General features: G+C 53.9%; 1 protein-coding gene across 5 annotated transcripts in view; it reads left to right on the top strand.

The window, feature by feature from the left end:
• Positions 1 to 821: 821 nt before the first annotated feature.
• PPFIA1 (PTPRF interacting protein alpha 1) overlaps positions 822 to 14346 on the top strand; it is an 85322-nt gene continuing 71797 nt past the window's right edge. For all 5 annotated transcript variants that reach the window (XM_066583533.1, XM_066583532.1, XM_066583530.1 and 2 more), the window contains exons 1-2: positions 822 to 1128; positions 4185 to 4448. In XM_066583533.1, coding sequence (XP_066439630.1) covers positions 4185 to 4448 — 264 coding nt within the window. In that variant the 5' untranslated portion in view covers positions 822 to 1128. The remainder of the gene's footprint in view (positions 1129 to 4184; positions 4449 to 14346) is intronic.

Here is a 14346-nt window from a genome sequence, read left to right as displayed (position 1 = left end):
TCACACATCGGCTCTAGATGACACTATATGCATCACACATTGGCTCTAGATGACACTATACACATCACACATCGGCTCTAGATGACACTATACGCATCACACATTGGCTCTAGATGACACTATACACATCACACATTGGCTCTAGATGACACTACACACATCACACATTGGCTCTAGATGACACTACACACATCACACATTGGCTCTAGATGACACTATACACATCACACATTGGCTCTAGATGACACTACACGCATCACACATTGGCTCTAGATGACACTATACACATCAACTCTGGATTACAGTATACACATCATACATCAACTGTAGTAACACCACATAACGGTCCTAGATGACATCATACACATTGGTTATATATGACCCTATACACATCACACCGGCTCTAGAGGACACTTTACACATTGACCCTAGATTACACTATACACATGACATCACACACATCACACATCGGCTCCAGATGACATCACACACATCGGCTCCAGATGACATCATACACATCGGCTCCAGATGACATCACACACATCGGCTCCAGATGACATCACACACATCGGCTCCAGATGACATCACACACATCGGCTCCAGATGACATCTCACACACATCACACATCGGCTCCAGATGACATCACACACATCACACATCGGTTCTAGATGACGCTACACACGTCACACGTGATCACTCCGTCTCGCAGTGTCGCCCAGGCCCCGCCTCCTCTCCGCTCATTGGTTCGCTGTCACGGCCGTGTCACTCCTCGCGTCTCCCTGGTAACAGCACTCTAAGTCCTCCCACTGCGTGACGCAATGCATGCCGGGCACGTCACGCACCGACTAGGCGCCGCGGTGTATGCCGGGAACAGAGAGGCGGCCTGACCGAACCCGGACACCGAGCAGGGGATCCGCCGCCTCCCGCCCCACCGCACACGGGACCGCAGGGAGCTCCGGGGCTGCGCAGGAACTGCCCTCCTCCCTCGGTGTACGGACTTCCCCGACCCCCGGCTCCTGTGTGCGGCCCCCGGAACCCCCCGCAAGTATCCCCGGCCCGGTCCATGCTGGACGGAACCCGGAGCAGCTTAACCCTTCAGCGGACGGATCTCGGGACGGCCCAGCAAGGTGAGCAGCGCGTCCTGCCGGCTTCTTATGGTGCTGGGGGGTCTGCCGGTACCGGAGGGGGCTGCCCGGTGTTGGGGGGGTCTGCCCGGTATTGGGGGTCTTCCTGCGGGGCTGCAGGCTATTCCAGAGACACTTTATTGTCTGCCATGCGTTAACCGTTGCGTCTCATGCGACGGACGCCATGTATCAAAACTTGGGCAAAGTGGAGCCGTTGCCCACGGCAACCCATCCGAAGCCCCGTGCAAATGCTGGCTGTTACCTGATTGGCCGCCGTGGGTAACTGCGCCGCGTCTCCCCGTGCGGAGCGCTCTGCCGGCCGTTGTTGCATCGGTTGCTACAAAGTTACCTTGTATCGCGTCCGTGGCCTGCAGCCGTCACCTGACTGGTACCGTGGCATCGCGCCCGCCAGGTGCCCCTCGTGCCAGTCAGCTGAGTGGGATGCACGTCTGCAGATCCGTTAACCGTCTGTCCGCACGGCGGACTTCTGAAGCAGAATACGTCCCGCCTCCACGTAATCGTACCGCGCCGAGTGTTTCCATGCGTACGGAGAAAAGTGACGCGTCTTGGCGCAGATTCAGTGCGCAAATGTGAATTGGAAAGGGTTAAACCCACCTGCGGAGCTGCGGCCCGCATGGACATCCACAGTAACTTCCGTTGCGGTATTTAAAAGCAGAATCCATGCAGAAAAACCCGCGTCGGCCTCCGCCATGCGCACGGACCTCGTTGGCTATTGCAGAGTATCAACTCCCAGTATGCCCTGCGGCTGGGATTGCTGGGAGTTGTAGTCTCGCAGCAGCTGACGGAGGTTGGCGAACGCTTGCACAGCTTACTGGTCCCTCGCTGTCAGACGGATCGGCGCTGGTTTGACGCCACCGTTACGCCCAATGGGGTCACATCTGTCATTGCTGCAGTTGGCGCCCGTCATGTGACCTACGGATGGAGCAAATGCCCCCCCCCCCCCCCCCCCCATCCTATTGGGCAGTGCAGGATCTAGTTTCCATAATGTAGCAGCGCACGGACCGCCGGTCACATCGGCGCCAACGGTTCGGCGCTGAGCCCGGTGAAATTACTGTTGACTTGCATGTGCGACCGCGGACCAATCAGGAGAAGGGATCCTGCGTTGCAAAATGGGGGGGGGGGGCACTGGTCCCCCTTTCTCGGGATCGGAGGGGGTGTCAGTGGAGTATCCTTTTTAAATGGGTCCTCAGTAGTTGATGGTGGGGTCCACACTGAGGGTCCCCGGCGATCAGCTGATTGGTTGCTGTCAGTGCGGGGATCCCGGCGTCATAAAGGGGCTTCACTCCCACTGAAGTCAATGGAACCACCTGCTGTTACACTTGTGCAGCCCACCCTGTCGCCAGAAGTGTAGCAGGGGGCCGCGCTCCGTATGACCCTTCCTGCCCGACCCCCGATAACAACGTATGTTCCTGCTGCACTGACAGCGGACCGGGGGCGATCAGCTGCTCGTCGGGGACCCCAAGTGGTGGGACTCTGGCGATCAACTATGGATGACCAATCCTGAAGCGCGTTCATCAAGTATTTGTCTGGAAGCCCCCCCCCCCCCCCCCCCCCCACCGTTGTAGCAAACTTTTTCTTGACTTCTTCAGCGGTTTTGGTTGTTTTGTATCAATTAAAAAGTTTGCTCCGACTGTGTGTTTAATGCATTAAGGTCCCAGAAGGGGGGCGCTATTACCTGGTGCGCTCCGGGCGTCCATCGACCGCTCTTGCGGCCCCTCCTTATACGTCAAACATGGCCGTGGCAATTGTTAGATTGCCTGATGCCGCTGAGCGCTGGTGGAGCAGGGGTAGTCCAAGACATCGTGCGCCACACTGAACAGCGCCCGTCCCGTCAGGAAGCCGTCTGCGGGGTCCAATGGCTGATGGACGGGGGTCGCTGCCATGTTGGAAGAATGAAAAGGGGCCTCAGGATCAGGCAGAGGAACCGGGAATACGGTGGCACCAGGTATATAACCTCGCCCCCCCACGGCCATTATATTACCTGCCGGCCGGCCTCTATGCTGTTGCCGTCCTCTATGCTGTTACCCCTCGTCTCCACCAATTTTAGGCCCCATTTTCAGGTTTCCAAGGTGGCTGCAGCAATCATCTGACAACCTAATGCATCGGTGTTCTAAGGCACTTCACGCTGTTCTCTGATTGGCCTCTGCTGCTGACTTGATCGGCGCTGACCAATCACAAAGTAGGTGTAACGCATCGATAGTCTAAAACTCTGCCAATGCATAGTTTGCATTAGGTAGTCCGAAGATTGTGGCGGCCATGTCTGATGACTAAACACAGGACCCAGAACTGGTGGGTCAGAGGACCGATGGCAGGTAATATAACCCCCGTTCCAGGACTAAAGGGGTATTCTGGGAATTTAACCCCTTTTAATACTGATGACCTATCCTCAGTATTAGGTCATAAATAAGTTGATCAGCAGGGGTCCGCCACTTGGCAATCACCCGATCTCAGCCGCCGCACTCCCTGCGGTGAGCCGGATGTTGACCGCTCAGGGTCCGACCCTGAAGTGCTATAGAGGGTATGGCTATCATTGAGTTCAATGGGAGAAAAGTTTTCTATTGCACTTCTGGCTCCGACCCCGATGCGGATGTCCGGCTCTGCTGCAGCAAGTACGAGGGGTCTGAGATCGGCTGATCGGTGGGGGTCCTGGGCGGCAAACTCCAGCTGATCAACTATTGATGACTTCTACTGATGATGGGTAAAAGGGGTTAAATACCTGGAATACCCCTTTAATTTCAATAGGCATCATGTAGTTCTTAATCTTCTCTGAGGGGGCGCTGCAGGGGATTTGAACACTTGATCACTGGGGGTCCGAGAAGTGTTTGCGGGAGAGCTTCTACCTACAGCAGACGACCCCCTTCTGTGCCCATATTGGTTGTCACCCGGCATTTCCGGAAACTGAGAAAAACTTTGGTGAAACTTTCCCCAACTTATCAGGAAGGGACGTCTCGTGCCTCTAGAGGAAGTGTTCTCTGGACTGCTCCTCTCGCTTGTTCGGTGACAGCCGGTAATCTTAATGTCATGTTCTCTTTTTTTAGATGATGTGTGAAGTGATGCCAACCATCAGCGAGGCTGAGATGCCTCCAGGGGGGAACGGCAGCCACGGATCCGGCTCCCCCCTCCAGACGGACTCGGATTCCCACTTTGAGCAACTCATGGTTTCGATGCTAGAAGAGAGAGACCGCCTGCTGGACACGCTGCGAGAGACGCAGGAAACGCTGGCGCTAAATCAGGGCAAGCTGCAGGAAGTCACCCACGAGCGCGACTCTTTACAACGGCAACTCAACACGGCACTGCCGCAGGTAGGTACCGTCTGACCCTGCCGGTCGTTGAGGCTTTGTGTCGCAGTGTGACGGTTTCTCCTGGTGGCGCCGGAGACGTCGTGGCTTCTGTAGCGAAATGTTTGTGTCACAATCAGAAGAATTCGGGTATTTCCAGACATTCTGTGAAGTCTTGGGCTGAAGACAAGACGAGGGGCCGAGAGTGCCGCTCCTGGTGAGGAATCTGCCCCCAGTGTCTTGTTGAGGGTTGACATGTATTGGACTAAGGCCGCGCTCACATGAGCAGGTCAGGTTTGGCGTGCAGGAGGCCTGCAGCGGGTTCTATTTTCCGCAAGCGGATTGCGCAATTCCACCCCGCTAATGGGAGCGGAGTCGTGTAATCCCATGCATTTGATTGAGCAGCGTAATACCGTAAATCGTACGATCGCGGAATCGGTTATTAAAAAATCTGTCCGTGTGAGACCGGCCTGAGGGGGCGCCGCGCTGCGTTCTTATACGGTGAGGTATACGATTTTATACTTTATACGTGTAGAACGGAGGCAGACTTACACCTCGTGCAGTATACGGTTTCTTTTTAGCGTTTCCATACATTGTTGTATTAAAAAATATACGTTTTTATGAAAAACAGAAGAGCAAAATCTGAGAAAATTACAATTTATCAGTTTTTGAAAGCAGAAATTAGAAAAAAAAGTAAAAAAAGGTTTTTTTCTTTGTGGGACACAATAGCGCAGTTGCTTATACTGCGGTGTGCTGCAAACATGAAGCGCAGACCGCACGTTCACTGACCTTTGTTTGTACTACAGGACTCTGTACACATTAAAATATGCATTTTTCTTCAAACCACATAAAAACGTGTGTCTTTATCGGATGCGGAATCCGCCGTGTGAACGCTCCGAGGCGCGGTTCCTGTTTGTCCGGCCCTTTGGCGTTGTAGGAAAACGCCGGAACAAACTGATGCCAGGACTGAGCCTATAGTTCTCTATGGCTTCTGGCACGTTGGTTTTGTCGTATCCTCCCTGCGCCGGACGCCATACATCACAGGCGGCGCACCTATACGCCGTACGTTGTGTGCAGCTCCGGCCACTGATCTATGGAGTATGACTGGCTGACCGGCGGCGGTGGAAACATCACTTGAGACGTGTGGAATAATTGTTAAAGGGCCAAGATCTGCAACAACTCCCAAAATGAGGGGCGATTAGCGGATTTCGCCAGGGGAAGCTGCGGCCAGCAACGTGTAGTATTACCGGACGGACGGTGTAGTACCAGGATGGGAGAAGCTCCGACATAGCGGGGGCTGCACTTACTGCGTTGCTCCCCATTCTGGATCATAGTGGGGCCCCGAGTAGACCCCACTCTGACGTTGGCACATATGAGGGTTGGTGCTCTTGGCGCAGTCGCTCAAGAAGACGCAGAAGTGTGATACGTAGCCAACGTGTCCTGCGGATTTGGGGCGCTCCCAGTATAACCCGCCGTCTTCTCTGGATGGTAATCTCATCTAATAGTAATTCTCTACGCTCGTGGCTTCAGGAGGTTGTAAACAAACATGGCTACTCTATCAAAAAAAGGGCGCCACACCTGTCCACAGGTTGTATTTGGTATTTCAGTGAGGCCTTTTTTACTTCAGTAGAGCTGAACTGCAATACCAATCACAGCCATGGGCAGGTGGGGCGCTGTTTATAGGGGAATGCAGCCCCTTTAATAAAACTGGAGCCAAACTTTGCTCTGAACGGTTTACAGTTGGGAATGGTTGGAGGTAAAGAGGCAAAACAGATGAAGGCCATAGAGATTACGGTTAGTAGATCCCCGATGTGATTGGCCAATAGTCTAGTATTTAGGGGTTCACTAGGACCCCCTGATGTCTGCCACTGGGAAAAAACGGCTGCTTCAAAGGTTGGATTTGTGATGTGTCAGACGGTGATATATAAGCTGCATTAGCGGGTCGAGCGTTATTACACCACGTTGGGGTTGGCTCTGCGGGATGGCGGGTGCTCGGATTGTAGCTATCTCATGTCCGTGTTTCTGTCCATCCTGCGGATCTCTGCCAGAACCGCGGGCGATCTCCGCTCATTGCTGCCGGCATCTGGGATTGTCAGTTGAAACAAGTCCAAATGCCACCTGGCAGTTAGTGGCGATCCGCAGGATATGCGGGCACCCGTAAACGCCGGCTCTGAGGACAATCTTCTTTTCGGATGAGGTTCCGTAGACTTTATGAATCGGTTACAAAACTCGCGGGCTTGAACTCTACGATCCTCCGGAGTACCGATTAAATGACTGGTGCAGCAGTCTGGCGTTTGGCATGTAGCCCACTGGCGCGTTTGTGGTAATGAATGACATAGTAGTGCACGGGCTCGTCCGTGGCTCCGCTCATTCAGGGACCCTCGAGACCCCTGTCATCGGGATCACTGGGACCCCCCCTCCGGTGGTTATGTGCTATTTTGTAAACAAGGGTATATCTTCATTTAGTGGGACAATGTCTTTAAGGGATGATTTGAACATCTTGAAGCAAGATATTGCTAGGCTGCACCTTCATGCACCTTCCGCTCTCCCCAAGAATGAAGGGACAAGAGCCTTTGCCGGTTTCACTTCACAGTGCTGGTACAGTCGGATGACTGTGTGTGGGGACACCATAAAGACGCTGCTTCGATGGTTACCAGCACTCCCACCAATCCTCAGGATGTAGCCCCCGCTGTGCTGCTTGTAAAAGGGTTGTCAAGAATTTGAAAAAACTGGCTACTTGCCTTCATATACAGCGCCACCCTTGGACTACAGGTTGTGTGTGGTATTGCATCAGAGCTGGACAAATCCCAAGAAGAGTTAGATAATGCACCCGGGGGCTGTGTTTGGTGGGTGGTGGTGTGTTACGGCACGGGGGTGACACAGAGTTGGGGGCAGCACATGTTCCTGCTGCGCCACTACCCGCCTGTGACGCAGCTACATACCTATATAGAGCGTCTCCCTGTGCCCGGAACCTTCATGAGGCGTCATGCTCACTCCTGAGGGGGTGGCGGGGCTTGGCCCCGGGCACAGTCCCTATATGGGGCGGTCTCTTCAGTGCTGCTGATGTACTCGTCACACCAGCGCCCACCTCACCGGAGGGGGGTGAGTCTCCTACAGGGCATCTAAGTGCTCTCCATCTTCTCCTCTCGCCCAGCCACATCACAGGCAAAGGGGTGGGGCTTACATCCAGCATTCGTCCAATCCTCTTCTGGCGCTTCCCGTTGGTGTCACTGGGCCGGCGATGGGGGATTTTCCAAGCGCTACGCTTCAAATGCGGAAAATCCTGATGCCTGCAAGTCTCTGTTGGGCCCCCTGGCACATTATGTGCGCGGTTGGGTGGACTCTTTCACCAATAGTCCCTATAAGGGGGCGGAGCCTATAGCAGCCGCAGCGGAAGCCCTCGCCTTTAAGACGTGAGCGCCCCTCTTACAAGTGGATACCCATGAATCTGCTGCAGGTTGGAGGGCGCTGCTGGTCTCCTCGTGGATGTACTAGCTCTCAGGGTGTCCGCCATCTTCCCTGGATGCGGCGAGGGTCATATAGTATAGCGTGAAGCCTTTTCCTTCTCCTGCGGAGTATTAAGCTGAAGCAGCGCCGGCCTGCCATGGTTCCTCATAGTGCTGGCAGGACTAGCAGTGAGAATGCCTCCTTGGAGGAGGAGAAGGTCGTCTTCGGCGCTCGCTGCCTGAGCTTTCCCATTGTTCGGTTATCCAGGAGATTACAGGGAGGGGGAAGACGTTGAGGACTCTGTGGAGACGACTACTTCAGGACTTTCTGCTGGTTTAGGTGGGAGGCAGCCTGGTTTAGGTGGGAGGTTTTGCACGTATGTTACGTATAGGGCCAAGGGCCCCAGCCTGCAGCTCACCTGCGGCTAGCGCTGCAGGCTGGAGGCCGTTCCATTCACTTTTAGTGAGACTACCAGAAGTAGTCGGGAGGTACTTCCATCGGCTCCACTAAAACGAATGGAGCACCAACCACGTGGGCTCAACCAGTGCCCAACTCAGTCCGATGTCACTGCGGGGGTAGAAGCCGCCCTGTAATGATGGGTAGGGGGACAGGGGTCTCCTGTTCTTGAGACCCCCAGCAACCAGTAAAGGTATTCCCTGCCCTGCGTATAGAGGATATCTTGTGATCATGATGCAACCCCTTATACGTGGGCCAGTCATCTTGGTGAAGCGCTCATTATAATGCCTGTTCACCCGATCGTCGGCCCTTGTGGACAGCGCAGCAATCGTCCAATGAACACGCAAATGTTCGGTCATTGGATAATCGCAGCTTTCCCTCGGCCTTGGCTCCTCGTGTGACCAGGGATTTGCTGCCGACGGCGTGGATACCCTACGGGGTACATGTGGTCGTCTGCCCAGTCATTCATCCCCCAGCCTGAATTTGCCCGTACGAAGGCCAGGTAAACGCCCGTCGATCTTGATGACCCGCGCCGGGAGTCGGCCGTATTCTTCATTTTCCAGCTGTAACGAATACCAAAGTGGTCTATAAAGTCTGAAGGCGCGATCAGGTGCGTCACGGGATTCCGTCTCCTCCGTGGCGATCTATGCGTCTGATACGATTTCCTCCTCCGTGTAATGGCGGCTCTGCAGGAGACCTGCGCTGCGGGGCCACGTGAGCGCCGGAGTCAGTTCTGGACAGCGGGCAGTGAGGTGTGACAAAGACATCCTTTCAAGAGATCGCGGAGATGTCTGGAGGCCGGCGGGGCCCGGGGCCGCTCTTCCACCACTTTGTCAGGGCAGTCAGCGCTTATGTTCAGTGACAGCTCCAGAGAGGCGGCTGAAGGGGTTTTGTCAGCGACTCTCCGTGTCGCTCCTGGGATTACTTTGTGCTGTCATCACATTCTTATTCCGTGGCATACGAGGAGCCGATCATCTCGCAGCCGGCAACATTTTTTTTTTCTGCCGTTGAGCTGTTTTTGGAACAATTAAGTCACATGTTAATGCAAATTAATTCTGAGTAAGACGAAACCGTGAAGTGATAAGGTAACAGGCGAGCACGGATTCGGCTGCATATGCTCAGCACGAGGCGGGCGCTACTTTCACGGACGCCGTGTTAATGCGGTTGCATAAGATTGCAAGCAAAGTCCTTCTTTTATTCTCACCCCAGGAACGGCGCCCCTCTTGTGCACTGGCGGTGTCTGGTACTGCATGCATACAAGTTCAAACGAATGAAAGCGAACAATAATGGTTCCATCTAAGCACACGTTAAGTTATCGCTCATAGGGGTGTCGAATATATACTTGGCTCGCCATTTCTGCGCTGTTACCTGTGGAGGTCGGCACCAGCGGACTTGTCTCTGCTGGCTGTGCATGCACACTCCAATAGAGAACCGCGGGCGCAGCCTGCAGAGAGAAGACTATGGGATGCAAAACTGCAGAGATGACTTCCCTGGACCCCTCACACCCGGCCTATTAGCATTAGAGCTTGGTTTATGGGGTCACAGGTGGTGACAGGCTTCCTTTACCACTCATTGTGTGTATCACTGCTCAGTCAGGCACAGACTACCGCCATGATTCTTCCATGGCCGTTGTGATTGGTTGAGTGGTCACGTTGGGGGATGGGGTGGACACAAAAACAGGCATACGTTGCTTAAACGCTGCGGCTTTTCAACCGCGGAGATGTTTACTATTAGAGTGAATGGGATCCGCCGCTGCGGGTTTGCTGCTGTAACTCGAACCTGCGCTTCTGCGACGCATCCGTAAAACGCTTCACGCACGTCCAGCCTAAAGCTTCAGACGAATTTACGTTCGGCGTTCCAAATTCTGGCTTCCACGGAGGCGCTCTTGTAAGGCGCCACGAACAGGAGGCATAAAGGCTGCATCTGTTTAGACAGGAATCACAAGAGGCCGGCCTGGCGGGGCCGCCATGACAAAGACGTGACTTTAATTTTACTCTGCCCTCCCCCCCCCCTCTGTTTTTGGCCGGCACCGAAGAATAAACCAGATTATCCTGAATTAGGATTCCTCTTCCTGCTGTGGAAAGGAGTGAAGCTGAGGAGTCCTCAACCTGCGGATCGCCATCGGAGGAGCCGGAGCGTCCGCGGCGGGGCGGATGGGGTTAAATGGCCTGAAATGAGCAGACACCAGAAACAAATGATTAGTGAGGTCTAGGTGTTAAGTCGGCTTCAGAGAGCGCTTAATAGAGTCCATATGTTGCTGCCGCGGCCAAGTGCGCCTGAGGTCAGACCGTTCCGTCTGGGGACCGCGCGCCTTTTTTAGGACTCATTTGTTCTAGTTAAGGGTAAACTCCGTCTCTCGCTCCTTCCGGTAATCTCAGCCGCATCGACCTCGTTCTCGACGACCGCACTTCTTGCCAAGCATAACATACAGGCAGGTTAAACGCCGCCCGCGCCGCGTCGCTTTAAGATTAGGCGGCCGTTAAATCCGTGCGCTTCACTCTGGAAACTTCTAAAGTTTCACTTCTAAGTTGTAAACTTTTGATTCTAGCGTGCGGTTTGCAAACTTGGCTGCAGCCTCGCCGCCGCCTCGTGTTCCCGCTCCATCTCATTAGAAGCGGCCATCTTGGATCTTGAGAATGCGACCTGCACGTTACACATTAGGGTTATCGCTGAGGGGTGCAGTGGCTCGTCAAAAAGGGAATTTCTCTTACAGGATAGTTGGATATCCGACCACCGCGAACCGCAGCGATCCTGAAAATGTAGCCCCTCGAAAGCCCGTGCGAAAAGAGCGGCGGTGCGCATGCGAACACGAAACTGTGGTGGCTTATTTATTTTTGTTCCTTCACACGGAGTGGATTGGCCACGCGCACGAAAAATTTACTGCTGTAGCAGCAATGTGGATGAGGTCTTCAACATGTCATCCGCACGCTGTAGGAAAAATCCGCACAAAACACGGCCGAGAAAATCGCGCTAGAATTGTGCTTTGTGAGACTCGTAAATATGAACCCCGCCTCGTGAACTTTGGGGTTTTTCTTGGAATGCCTTGCCCGTTGTTTTCAATGGCGCGGGGACAACCTTGCAGGGCGTGCGCGGTTCACGTGAGGCGAGGTTTCCTATTGAAAACAGTGGGAATCTCTTGCTGATCCTTCAGGAAAGTAGCGATCCTCCGGCGCGGCTGAAGAGGCAGAAGCGCTTCGCATTCGTGTGGAGATCGCGCTCATATTGCGCTCGCCCCCGTGTGACATCAGCCTAAGGATATGTTCACACCACCAAATTCACGTGCGGTTGTCAGCGTGGTTTGTTTCTAGAAACCGTAGCAAAATCCGCATCTTTCTGCCGCGGATCCGTTTGTGGAGCTCCATCACTTCTTGACGTGGAAACGCTCTTAGCCGATTTTTCCACGGTTTTCAGACACCGAATTCACACGCCGCCTATTTCTTGCACGTTTTTCTGAAGCTCCGGTCCGTCCGGGGAAGGGGGGGGGGGGGTCTGCAAGCCACATGCTGATGAATGGAAGCGGCGCAGACATTTCTGTAACGGATCTGCCGCGTATAAACATCCCCAAGAGGTTTTTGGCTCGGTTACCATTTTCGGAGCGCGGCTCGCTAATAACAAACATCTGCTCAGCAAGCATTCCAGTGTGTGAAATACAAGGTCTGAAGACACTTCCAGTCTGTAGCCATCATAGGGACCAACCTCCGGTCACATGACCATAAAGGGGTACTCCCAAGATGGGCTCGTAGGTAGGTCTGATCTGTGGGGGTCTCACCGCTCAGCCCCGTGTCCTCCTCACTGTGGGCTGCCCTCCCGTAGTGACCTCCGATTAAATGTGTCCAGCAGCTCCATTGAACGTGAACGGTGTGGCACAGGCTCAACCCGGACTTGAGTCAATCTCCTCCTCGCCGCCGGGGGCGCTGTGAGCCTTCCTTGAGGAGTGGAGGTGCTTTTAGACGGAACGATTATCATTCAAATGAGCGAAAGTGAACGGTAATAGTCATTCGGTCTAAGCGCGAACCAACAACCGGACAAGAATCGTTCACTTTTCTTTTCGCTTGTTCATTTTACGTAGGCGTAAAAACCATCGTTGGTGCGTTTTACTTATAGTTCCGTTTAAATAGCGCTCAGTCACCGGTACAGCGAATGGGAAAACCGGAACGATTCCCGTGGGAGCGAGCCAACGATGTATGTGCTGTATAAGCAGGCGGCGCGAATGCGTTAGTGATGACATCACTCATAAATCCGGTTGTCTAAAAGGACCCTAATGGGGGACGTGTGACCATTGCTCTTGGATCGGAGGCGGTTTCAGAGGCGAGACCCCCACTCGTCAGACTTCTGTCTCCTATGGATGGGGCGCTTGTATCCACGATGAGTAACAATAACCGCGGTCCGCCATTACCGGTCACGTCCAAGAAAAGCAGATTCACTTCTTGGATTTGGCCATCTCGCCGGATGAGAATGGAAGCGTTCACACCAACATCTATAGAAACAGTCTGCTCCCCCGGGGTAGTTGGCATCCCCCCCACTTAGGAGGGCATTCCAGCGGGGCAATACTGGAGGGTAAGAGGAAACCACTCTGACCAAACATCCTCCCAAGGGAATGCGTGATCAGCTAGTGTATAGCCTGTCTGTCAGTCCTCCTGCCCTAAATGGACAATCACCCCGGCCCACACGTCCAGCACTCACCCCTGTAGGGGGCGCTCGTTCTCGCCACTTATCAACGCCTCTACGTTTGTCTCAGCGCTATAAATGAGTAAGAGGCCCTAAGATGCCACCATGTCCTATGTTGGTGTGCATTCACAGACCCCGACTGCCCGGTAGTCTAACGGATCGTGTAAATGCGCAGTTGCATGTGTATTCGCTTCGTTTTTCCGCATGTTGGAAGGAGAGGGTGTTTAAAAAATGGAGTAAAATCCACCGAACCTTGCAGATGTTTTTTTATGCTCACGTAAAAACCCGCCGTGTAGATGGGAAATGTGCGCAGAATAGAACCTCGTACACAGCGAGTAAGCTGCAAAAACGTAATGGACCGTAAATACGCCGCATATTCCAGGCCCGTGTGAATGAGCCCCTGGGGCTGAGCGCGGCATCGCTGCGAGCTGCTAGGATCACACGTGTAACGCCGGGGCTCCACCGCGCTGAAATTGCAGGAATTTCTGGAATTTTTGCTATAATTAAACATTCCGGAGACTTTCTCACATTCTGATGGAAGTCCGGCACCGTTCCGCGTTCGATGGCGTTCAGCCCAGTATAGACCTTTCTGGAGGTCCTCGGGGTCGGCTGATTACTGACCTTATTCTGGATTTTCCTTTAGTAATCCCATTAACGAAGACAACAGTCAGCCTGCCATGGCTGATAACAGGGAGCACACGATTGTGTGCAGATAGCTTAGTGTCCCTTTAAATGATTTAGAAGTCTTAATTGCCTTTATTCCGTGTGTGGGTGCGCCGCTATTAATACCAGCGCTGCAAATGACTAGGTACGTGTCCCTCCGCGCCGCGATCGTGTGGCGTTTGTGTCACGCCGCTTTTAGCTACGGCGACGATGGGACGAACGCAGAACGTTTCCTTTATGTTTGGGTTTTGCCGTCGCTGTAATATTATCGGCATGTGTGCGAGGTGCTCCGCGACGTCCTGGCGGTCCGCTCGTTTCACGGACAGATAATAGGCTTCCCGCCGGCCGCTGGCGCGCTCGCGGCAGTCATTATAGGACTCCCACAGTAGGGCCTTTGTCTTCGCTCTGCGGTAAAGTGAATTCTTTCCTGGACTCGGTGCCAGACGGCAGACAATTATATCTGGCAGCGCGGCCTCGCTGGGCGCTCGGAGGATACGCGGGGCGTAGCGTGTAGCTTCCAGCTCGTTACCAGCGGAGGGGCTAATCCCATTATTAGAGCGCTGCGTCCGGCCGAACAGATGGTCACAGGTTTGGTTGGCAGCCAATGGCGGGAATACAGATCGCCTTTTGTGTCTCCTGACGACTCGTCTTCTCTGCGCATATTCGGGTCCGCTCACCTGACGTAAAA

Source organism: Eleutherodactylus coqui, chromosome 11 (assembly GCF_035609145.1).
Source record: "Eleutherodactylus coqui strain aEleCoq1 chromosome 11, aEleCoq1.hap1, whole genome shotgun sequence".
Classification (NCBI taxonomy): Eukaryota; Metazoa; Chordata; class Amphibia; order Anura; family Eleutherodactylidae; genus Eleutherodactylus; species Eleutherodactylus coqui.
This window is presented reverse-complemented; position numbering and strand designations above follow the sequence as displayed.